The sequence below is a fragment of the Halyomorpha halys genome, unplaced genomic scaffold, assembly GCF_000696795.3.
Source record: "Halyomorpha halys isolate HHAL.00 unplaced genomic scaffold, Hhal_1.1 Scaffold914.1, whole genome shotgun sequence".
NCBI lineage: Eukaryota > Metazoa > Arthropoda > Insecta > Hemiptera > Pentatomidae > Halyomorpha > Halyomorpha halys.
In genome coordinates, this window is record NW_027104636.1 from 61,087 (window position 1) to 72,966 (window position 11,880).

Consider the following 11,880-nt stretch of genomic DNA (forward strand, 5'->3'; position numbering starts at 1 on the left):
CCTCTTTCTTTGGGGTGATCTGGAGTGTTTAGGTGCCATTCCACGCCTAGCGCTCTCATTTCCTCCCGGATTGCACAATTATCAAATTCCCTCCCTGCATCCGATGAAATACTGTCGGGAATGCCATAGAACTGGAACCACTGCCTCAGCTGATTTTACCTCGACAAGATGGGACATAGCTACTTTACTAAAGAGGTCCATGGTCGTTATATACATAAAGTTATAAGGCCATTATAAACATAAAGTTTAGAAGCATTGTGCTAGCTAGGGATTAAAAAAAAAAAAAGATTTCATTTAACATTTTATTCATATCAGCACTTATTTTCCTAATTACAACAAACGACGGGTTCTGTACAGGTACCGTCCTGGCAGACAAGACCTGGCATGCAATTCTTTTTTCCTGGTGGTAGTCCCCTGATATGAACTGGTTTCACAATTTCACCGCAAGGCTCGCCAAGACCTGTGACAAAAAATATTAGTTTTTTTTTGTTTTGTTTTTATATTATATTAGATAACAATATAATATTCCTCTTACTTGAATTTGAATGAAAAAAACAGTAATGATTATATTTTATTCATAGATAATCTTCTTTCTAATTTTTAATATCAAAATTAAATATCAACTACTTTTATGTCCTTAATTACTTAAAAATGAATACGGGCCTATGACCAAAATATTTTGCCGAATTTTTCCCAGCCCGACACAATAAGCGTTTCACAAAGTATGGTTGCCGTTACTTCAAATTGTGAAAAAGAAATTCCTGTTGCAATAATACCAGAAATTGGCTCAAAAAGCTTTACTCTTCCTAGATAGATAGATATATCCAATATAGACAAAAGATGCTAAGATTTCACTAAAGGTGAGCAGACCTTACCCCATTAAACACACACACCAAGAAATACCACCACAATTGTATCGCTACTTCATAAAATTAAATCATTGGTTCTTAAATTTTTATTAGTTATAACAACAATAAATTGTTGAAAATCCAGCATAAACTTAATTATTGTACATACAATAAATACAAAAATATAAGAGGTAATGAAGAGGTTTTCTATTAGACCATCAGCCTTCTGGAATTGCTGGTAAAAATGTAAACCACCTCTTCTACGATGGTTGATTTCTTTGATTTATTTTCAACAAACATTCTGAGATTATTAAAATGGCAAACCGTAAGTTATAATAGGAATCTAAAAAAGGTTCTTTTCTAATCGCCCCCTCCTCATTATTTTTATAAATAAGTATTTGAAGAATAATGGCACTCATTGAATCTTACTTTTTTTCTAAAGCATCGACATATATTCATCTTGTCCCTTGAAAGGTGTTGTGATCTTGGGATCCGTGAAGATGTCAACTCATAAATGTTACTTTCCTAATTATAGCATGTTTCCAGAAAGAAATCATCTATCAAATAAGTCCAGTATTTTATTTATTTTTTTTCATCCGGTCTCAAAAATCTAGAGTGGAGCCGCGGATCGTCCCTGCTTCCGTCTGTTTACGCCTATGGCTATTGGACGTCAGATATCCGGTAGATCAATCCAAGATAAAAAATATTCTAGGCTTCAAAGAAGGGTATCAGCCCGAAATCCGCAACCTCTCTCGGTAATGGGAGGGAGGAACACTGAAAAGTAAAACTTATTTATGTCAATGTTTCGGCCTAAATTTTGAAATTCATCAGGGCTATTGCTAAAAGTAATATATATTCGTATAGGCCAGTAGCTCAATTGCTTTCTAGCAGAAGGGAAGGGCTAAAGTTGCGTACCAATAAAATATGTCATCTATAAATTTATTAATTAATGGGTTAATATCTGGCAAAAAGTCAACGGCTTTTGTTAATAAAAACTTTAGGCAAATGCCTGAATATTAATATTTTATATTTGCTTTGGTTACAACTGTCTAAACATTTAACTTTTCATAAATCAGTTATCAAGTTTAAACTCTATTTCTTAATAAATTAGAAATAACTTACAAGAATAATTCGTGCATAGATCACAACAGCCGCAAAAGCCTCCCTTTGGCTGGAAATCCATTCCTTTTTTTACACACTCATCTTTTGATACTTGTGCACAGTCAACAGTTTCGCAATTACAGGCTATCGCTGATGCCAGAGCCAATGATGCCAGTATCACTATCAAAGTTTTCCTGTACCAGAATATTAATATTAAATAACAATTTTAAACCCCCCAAAAAACTAATTAGATTGTATAAACAGTAATTACATTAGATTACACATTGTTATGCTAAAGGTAATAAAGCCAAAAGAAAGAATTATGATTTATTTATTTGTATCACCTTTCCAGTTGACTTTTCAACTAATTTTTTTTTGTAATTAATACAGCTGTTAATTGATAGTTGGCGTAAATATTGCATGGAGGTAAGGCTTTCTATGTACAAGAGCCCTGTGGGTTTATGAATACCTCGTTCCAACGACAGTACACAACGAGCAACTATAGAATATTTGAGACAAGCTGATGAGAATTAGTAGGTAGTCTACTTCATGTTTTTGAGGTATTATTTGTAAACCTTCACCACCATTTGGACTACGGCGGCCATCTTGAGAGGGATTCGGAGACTTATCATCCCATATCGAGATGCTTTTATTCTTCCATCTACTATGAGTGACTTTCCTTTGTCATTATATCAAACATCGAGTGTTTTATTTTCTATTCATTAGAAATTTTTTTTTCGTTTTGTTTTTGTTAATGCTATCAGATTGATGTTAAGATTTTCATATTTCAACATCTTTCTTTTCTTTCTTCTTTCTTACTATTACTTCTTTTATTGAGAGAATATGAATTCAGTATCTAAAAATATTCTCTAATATGGGTATATGTTTTGCTTAGGACATATTCGAGTTAAAGATTTTCATTGTTGTGAATTATTTTACATAAAAATAATAAAATAATAAATTTTAAACATTAACATTTAATTAAATAAATCAAAAATTGTATCCTTATTAGTCTCAACACTTTTTATTTCAACAGTCCAACGTTTCGGCCATTTCGGCCATCTTCAATGACATCTAAATATTTAACAGCTTATATTATATATTCATTTGTAACACTTATAACACCAACATTATCACTAATATTATAACATACCTTCAATTATAATTTCTTTCTCACATTAAAATTTAAAATTTGTTTTGCAGGCTATTCTGCTCAGGTCATTAATTATAAGTTAAAACCTATTAAAAAGTCAATTATTAGAGAGTCATATTTATTATTAATAAGCTTAAGTTTAGTTACCTATTTTTTTTAGGTAAGCTTATTAATAATAAATATGACTCTCTAATAATTGACTTTTTAATAGGTTTTTAACTTATAATTAATTACCTGGGCAGAATAGCCTGCAAAACAAATTTTAAATTTTAATGTGAGGAATTATAATTGAAGGTATGTTATAATATTAGTGATAATTTTGTTGTTATAAGTGTTACAAATGAATATATAATATAAGCTGTTAAATATTTAGATGTCCTTGAAGATGGCCGAAATGGCCAAAACGTTGGACTGTTGAAATAAAAAGTGTTGAGACTAATAAGGATACAATTTTTGATTGTACAATTACCTGTCTCAAGAAATTAAAATAATATATTTAAATTAACATTTATGTTTCAATGTTAATGTTTAAATTTTATTAATAAAGTAGTTGGAACATATATTAATTTATTTATTATAACCTAAATAATAATAATGACAAACCTTTAGATGTGAATATCTCCTGAACAAAGTGTTAATGGACATATGTACCTCCGTAGGCATTTTTTTTTCTAGTTTGAGATCCTTAATTTATCATTTCAGTTTAGACACAAACCTCTAAAACACTCCGTATATTATTAATGTGGCGCTTTTGGAATGGGGTATATATAGAATACAATAAGAGGCAAGAAACACCGTTGTTAAGTTTAAAATTTTGAATGACCAAAACAAATCATTCCATGGATTGATCCGAATTCAACATCTTTCAATTCTAATGGGACAAGTGGGTAGTGCACATGGACTGTTACACAAGGATATTATGTGTAATTATTACGTATAGAACCTATGGCTGTGGCTCGGAGCAGTGTTCTTGTTAACCAATGTACATTTTTTGAGGTTTCAAGTTTTTTATGTAAAGTTACCTGTTCATACTTGTAAAAACAAATCATATTCTCATAAAAAGTTATAACTACTTTTCTTTTTTTTATATATAAATATACATCAACTTAAGCATCCCCATCATCGTTGTATAATTTCTCTTCTCTAGCAATTCCACTTTTTGCTGGAATAATGATGTTTAAAATATTTAATAATTAATATTTTATAAAATCTTTTCACTTTTTTGAAACTGTTTTTTATTTTTAAAATAAAATAATTTATATCCAAGTTAAGTGCCAGAACACTCTTAATTATTTCTTTAAATGTCTAACTATTCGGTCAACCTCGCCATCCTCAAGGACAATCTTAAAGATTTTTTTTTGTAATCATTTATTTATTGTTATTTACAACTGTATAAAAAAATATATATACAACAAGTAAATTTACTGTAGGTGACATAGAGACATGATACAAACATGTGGAGAATCTACCCATTCGTAGAACTCCAAAAACATTTCTAAAGGAGAACATCTCGAGGCCATCTTCTTTTCAGACGCCTAGGGGGATTATTAGGTAGTGAAGGAGAAGGTTAGAAACGAGTTGGTTTGGGTGATTGGGAAGTTTATCATGAAAGGAATGGTATCTGGTTTTAACCAAACATCGGCAACATATGGGACATTGAAGTCATAATGGATGACTTGATTTGTAGTAAGGAGCGTTAAGAGAAGAGAAGTAAGGAGCGTTAAGGATTTTAGACTGTAAGGATTGGATTCTGGAGGAATTTGATGGTTTAGTGGAGCCACAAAGTTCAACTCCGTATGCCCAGATAATCTTAAAGATAAATTCACAACTTACATCAAACAATTTAAATGTGTTTCGCGGGTTATTAATTGTTTGTACTAAATAAATAATTTTTTTTTTTGGTCAATAGTTTTCTGTTTTGCTATTTGATTTCTTTCGATGCATCACAGAGAACTAATTTCCAATAGTTGAAGGTACAATTTTACTCATTTTCTCATTTTCAAAAACTCAAATTCAATTACTCGGTTTTTCAATGTAAAATCTAATCTTCCTGAGCATCAGATTGGTCAAATCCTCTTGAAATAGTTCAACAGGGCTCGAATATTTAGAAATAAATTAACCAAAGTTGATAACATTCTTCGACTTTACGTAATGTATCATTCAATTGATATTTTGTTTGTCCTAAATTATAAAACTTTATAGTTATTATTATTATCATATTTGTATATCTTTCTTGTTATTTTTCATTTTTCGTCATACCTCTTTATGACTATTCCCTTTATACGCGACATATTTGAAATAGAAATAAAACTGGCCACCTCCCCTCCACGCTTCCGATTTATTGTCAATGTCTGTTTAGCATATCGTCTTGACCAGGTCGCTGGTCTTTATTACATTGTTCTTATTACTTTATTCTCACTTATTATCATTATTAATTTTATTTTTATTTATTCTTTCCCGATCTTTATTCAATCTCAAATCTCTTCTTAATTTTCCGTCTTTTAGTGTGTATAATTTTTTTTTCCACCTCTGCTTTTCTGTTTTTTCGTTTTATTGTGTCTCCTGTACTTTTTTAACCGTATAGGTTACGTTATTTTTTATCTTTATCATTGTTTATTCAAGTTTATTTTGTATTAATACTATTTTATTTCTTCCTTCCCTTGATTTGTATATAATTTTCTTTTCACTTATTTTTTACATAATATTTATCCTACTTTATTTTGCCTTTTTGTATCTTATTGTTCTAATATTCTTAGTTGTTTTTGGCCCTGGAAAAATGTCGGATAGTAAATTGTTGAAAACTATTTTATTCTTTTTTGGCCGCAACCTAGACCATCTTCATCATATAATAAAAAAAAATTATTCAAAAATTTTCCCTTGGTATTTTTTTTTTGAACATCACAAAAATAAAGATAACTTAAATGCGATCGCACCTATCTACAAAAAAACTTGTGAACGTAAGTAGGGTAATAAGTGGAAGCAGCGCATCAAATTTTCTTTAAAAGGATTCCAGAATTTAATTTAACAATTTAGTTTAGCGTTGACTCTCCTTTTTTATAATATAGTTGTTAATCGCATTTACTTGCATAGATTTTATTTATTTTTTTACAATTTATAAAAAAAAAAAAGATTGAACACATTACTTGGTATTAAACTAACAAGAGCTTACCCGACCATGATGAGTAAGGAGAGTGAGACTGCTCGAGCCATTACCTATACTATTTAAGTATGTTTACTACTTTTCCTCCTATTTCAAATTAGTAAATTACTTTTCCGCGTGTTCGATGATATCTATGATTTTCATTCTAAATACTGTTTGACTCAATGTTAACTATTATATTCTAATATTTCTTTGTTTCAATATAGATTCATTCAATGCTGATAAGGCACATACAGTAAGTAACCTTGGAATAGGAGATAGCTGGATATCGCGTCCGTTAATGTACGAGTTTTGTTAACTTTTAATGCCCAATTATTCAAATAGTTTTCTCATTTAAGAGCTGTATGTGATACAGCAGGGGCCTGTAGCCAAACGATTTATGGTGCTTACTAGTCCAAAGGTTGTGGCATCATAGCACCGCAAGCATTTTTCCTTAAGTATTTGAGAACTGTTAGTTGGAAACAACATACTTGAGGCAGAAATCAAAATCCGTGAAGGAACGCCGAATACTAATTTTATTATATTCGATATACGGGTAGTGTACAAGAACAGGATTTTTATGAAATTGCACATTGAATGCATGAAATATGCATTTTTAAATAGCAGATAGAATATATTTATCCTGTTACTCCAACAATGCCCTGTACATTCAAGCCATTATTAATTTAAAATAAAGTAAAAATATGTAATGTGAAATTTGGATATACGTTCAGATAGGTACTAATTGGTGAAACTTTTACATTTTCTGTCCTTGAGCGGTTTTATGAATGATTTCATGGTTAATTTTCAAAATTGACTAGTGGTGTTCTAGTTATTTAGGTTCTTTTAGACATTTTCAAGAGATTTTTGCTTGTGGCTATCTTTTATAGTTACCTTGATCAAATAATTTAAATACTGTACCTTTTGCTTTTGATTTCGCTTTTTGTGTGGAATTTTGACATTCTAATTATCGAATTGACCAGCGACTTGCTATTTCAGCTAGAGTGACAATTTTTGAGTTTTGGGGGATTTTTCGGAATTTTTAACCGATCTTACTAAATCGACTTGAGTCTTCCGGAGTGGGGACGACCCTTCTAAATTCACTTCACCGAGTTCAAGACATTAGCTGACATAGGGCTGATAGGCCTATCCCAACAGCCCTGAAATCACTTCAACAGTACCAGAACAGCACACTACAGAAGATCTGGAGAGGAACATCACTAAAGAGACGTAACATGACGCCCATCCGCAACGAACTACAACTGGAAACAGTACCACAAAAAAGGGGTCAAACCAGATCCGGCCAGGTTAGAAGCCATAGTGCGAGTTAATCCACCTGCTAACCAAAAATAGCTTAAGAGTTTTCTTGGGATGATAAATTAATATCGTAAATTTATTCTGAACGCAGCTGATATAATCTCGCCACTCACGAAGCTCTTAAAAAAGGATCGGTCCTTTAACTTTACCGAGGAACATATTGATAGCTTCTATAGGTGCAAGAAAGCTCTAATTGCGGAACCGTAGATCGCATTCCTAGAATTTCATATCGAATTTATATTGACTACGGATGCTGTCGAAAAGGCGCTTGGGACTACCTTGTCGCAGGAATCAGCCAGGCTTTTGCCAGCAGACAGCTGTCGGACGCTGAGTCGAGGTACAGCGCACTTGAGCGCGAACTCTTAGCCATCGTTTGGGCAGTGCACCTTTTCCGCCCATACTTGTTTGGTAGGGGTTTCACTCTACGCACCGATCATATACCGTTGCTTTCGACAGACGGCCTTAAAGAGTCATCAGTTAGAGTCGGACGCTGGAAAGAAAAGCTGCGTACGTATAACTTTTAAATCGTCCACCAAAAAGGCTAAAAAAACGTTTTCTCGAACTGGCTATCCAGGGCTCTTTATGATGCAGGGCCCTCTGATGCTGCTCGAGATAATATGTTCCGCGATGAGAGGGCTACAGTTGGTGCCGATGAAGTCTCCGCGAGATGCCGCCAGTCAACCAACATAAGCGGCAGATTATTTGGAAAACAAGAACTGATGGTGCGTCGCGAACAGAACATACTAAAAACAGCAGACAAAATATTGTAACGGTAAGGACCGTTCCATCGGCTGCACCGGAAGATGTCGTCCACTTATTCAATGACATAACCAAACGTAGCAAAACATATTACATGTATGTTGGAAATAAGACAATCTTAGATCGTACTAAGCACCTATTGGAAACAGAGAGGACAGGAAATGATAGAAACACCATTTTATGTTCTAAAATCGTGGAAACGGTAAAAGATCTCGAGCGGCAAAAAGAGTTAGTTAAAGCCTAATGATGGAAAAACTAACCATGCGGGATACCTGAAACTCTGGCCGCATTGCGTCGCTTGTATTACAGGTATACGTTTGATTGAGGATGTTTTGCAGGCATGTTCAGTATGTCACCACGCCAAATACGACAGGCATCCTATTAATATCCATCCAGAAATCACTCATACACCAAATTCGCCGCTATTACACCTTGCAGATTGACATTTTTACTATGGAGGGTTCACATTGGCTAACCTTATTAGATAACTTTAGTAAATTAGCTATGGCATATTCCTTGCCTTCCAAAACATCCGACGCCGTTTGGGAGGGTATGTTTGCCTGGATGTCGTGCTGTGGGGTACCGCAAACCATTACGTCTAACGGCGGGAGGGAATTTCGAAACGCTCGTATCACGACAGAATGTTCCGAGCTGAACATAAAATGGCTTTTCGATTCCCCCGGGAATCCACCAGGGCGTGGGTCCATTGAACGCCTACACAATACTCTAGGGGAACATCTTCGGTTGTTGTCATACAATAACAATATTCATTCTGCCACGGGGTTTACACCAGTAGAAATTGTATTCGGTCACCCTAAACGAAGAAGGGGAGATTTGCTAACAACGGCATACACGCATCTAAAAGATCCTGTTATTCACAAGCGTGCACCCGCTGGGAAATGTTGGCTAGTTGCCTAACATTTACAAGCGAGTGCACTCTACACTTTGCAAGAAAAAACATTCCAGGGTGAATCGCATTTCCTGGGGTATGATGGTATATTGTCAACCATCATCCGGCCGTCGCAAGGGGGATCAGCGCTATGAAGAGCCTTTCAAAGTGGTAGCGTTCCGAGAACACAACATAGTTTCCATCCAAGAGATAACTGGTGCTCAGAGGGTTTGAATACCCACTTACGGCACATCCGCATCCCTCTCGATCCAGGCATGTAAAATCATAATTTGTTTCTCCCTTTCTTTCAGTCTAGTTAGCTATATTATTTTGTTATATGATTTTCTTGTCGTTATTATAATATGTCTATATAGTAGAATTTATAGCTTGTTTAGTTTTTCGTCTTCTTTTTGTACACTTTTGCTCAAGGAATAGTTCTTTAGTTTTTGATTATTATGTTTTATGTCTTTCATTTTGTGAATTGGGATGGGAATGATAAGTAATATGTATATATATATATATATAACTTATGCGTTGTCGGAGAAAGAATACTAAAAAAAAGTAGGAAATTGGGCAGAGTAACAGTACGCAAGACTACAGAAATAACACTACTTTATTTGCTCTCTTAATGCTCCTTATATACATTTTGGTTGTTTGTTTACATGGGTAGGGAGTATTAAGGCGGACAATACGCCTTGCCGTATTATAACTCCCCCCTACCAATTTATGACATAATATTCGTAAACTACAAAAGCATAAAAATAAAAAAAAAGAAAGGTACAATTTGTTTCCAACATAAAAGAAAATAACTAAATGACATAGTAGGATTCACTGAAATCACAAAGAAAACAGATAAAACAAAAGTAAAACACCTCTTTGGAATATAAAAACAACACAAGATAACATTCACTGGACACTGTACGGGTAAGAGAAGACTCCAGAAATTTACTGCGCGATTTGGAGAGGAACCTTCAGCTGTTCGACATGAACGGTTCTACGTTTTTTCGGCTCCTTGATTCTCTCAATCGTGAACACATTGTGTTCTCTGATAACGATCACTCTGAATGGCCACTCGTAGCGCTGCACCTCTTTGCCTCTATTGGTCCCAATACGCCGTTAAACAATGGACCCTATCCCTAGTCTCCCCGTTATGTCCTGTACTTTGTCGTTCTGTCTTGACACGTGTTTAATTTTTTCCGCTTCGATCCTACCCCGTACTTTGCCCCATATCTTACGAATAGCCGTCCCGTTATTGATAATGTCCCCTTCCCCAGCCGTTCCCCGATAATCTCGCCGTCGTCCGCGCATACCAAAGAGAACCTCGAAGGGAGAGAACCCTGTAACTGCGTGAATGGAGTGATTGTACGCCGCGATAGCCCTGTTCATCAATGTCATCGTTCATCGCTCAATGTACTGTGCAGACGTTCGATCCCCCCCTACTTTTCGGGTGCCCCGGGGTGTTGAGATGCCATTTCACGTCCAACGCTCGCATTTCGTCCCGAATCGACGCATTGTCGAACTCTCGACCACCATCCGATGAGATCCGATCGGGTATTCCATAAAACTGGAACCAAGTGCGCATTGCCCCTAATATCGCGCCCGCTGACCTATCTGTGATTTGATGTGCCATGCCGACTTTACTGAATAGGTCGAGGACCGTGACCCACTTATAGCCCCTCCAGGTAAACGTATCCACCTGTAGGTCGACTAATGGCATGTCCGCCGTCTTTAAACAGACCTCGCAACTCCCTATCACCTCTTGTACGGTTCGCTTTAAACCCCACCAAAAATATTTCCGCCGCAGGGCCTGCATCGTCTCCGTGACACCTCTATGATTTGTTTTACCCTGATGATAGGCGAGGGTCACCTCTTTTTGCTGTTCTACATCCCGTAATGTGTCCACCAGTCTCAAGCAACGGACGAATGTTCTGTCCACCCCCAGTTGTTCCGTCCGCCAAAGCCGTTTAATTTTGTCCCATAACACGGCATTCCCAACGTACAGGTGATATGTCTTACCCGGTTTCGATGCGTCCTTGAGCGCCCTACAAATCTGGTCCTCGCCTATGCCCGGAGTCGACCAGATAGTCATGATGGAACTTCTTCCATATTTCCCATACTCTATCTTCGTCATCCCGGTAGTTCGAGTTTTCCAAATGATTTGTCGTGACTTATCGTTGATTATTTCGTCAACCTGTTCCATGTCTACCGGACGATCACCACCAGAACTTTCTCCCCCCGATGCTGCATCCATATTCTCTCCCTCTAGAGTACTCTGGCTCTCATCCGCGGCCCTATGATTACTGCCCCATGGCGCGCCATGGTTACTTTCCTCCCCAGGCGTCCATTCCCGGAGATATTGTCGCAGATCCCCGGACGGTCCCCCTTTGTCCTCCTCAATAGCGTTTACCGTTATAGCGCGCGACAACCAATCCGCCATTACGTTCTCTTTCCCCGGTTTATAAATTACTTCGATATTATACTGGGACAATAGTTCCTTCCACCGGGTCACTCTAGCCGAAGATTCCTTCAGCTTCCCCACCCACTGGAGGGGTCTATGGTCGGTCTGTATTTGAAATTTCGTCCCGAACACGTAAGGGCGGAAGTGGTCGACGGCCCATACTATGCCTAATAACTCCCGTTCCAGGGCGCTGTATCGCGTTTCCGCGTCCGTGAG

At 36.1% G+C, this 11,880-nt stretch overlaps 1 protein-coding gene across 1 annotated transcript; it reads right to left on the minus strand.

Moving 5' to 3' along the window:
- Positions 1-302: 302 nt before the first annotated feature.
- On the minus strand, positions 303-6,368 carry LOC106687109 (uncharacterized). The gene is made up of 3 exons (XM_014430802.3): positions 6,272-6,368; positions 1,971-2,143; positions 303-460 (listed from the first exon to the last, which is right to left on the minus strand). Exons 1-3 carry the CDS (start codon positions 6,310-6,312, stop codon positions 327-329), a joined length of 348 nt encoding a protein of 115 aa, XP_014286288.2. The 5' UTR covers positions 6,313-6,368; the 3' UTR covers positions 303-326.
- Between the last annotated feature and the right edge of the window lie 5,512 nt (positions 6,369-11,880).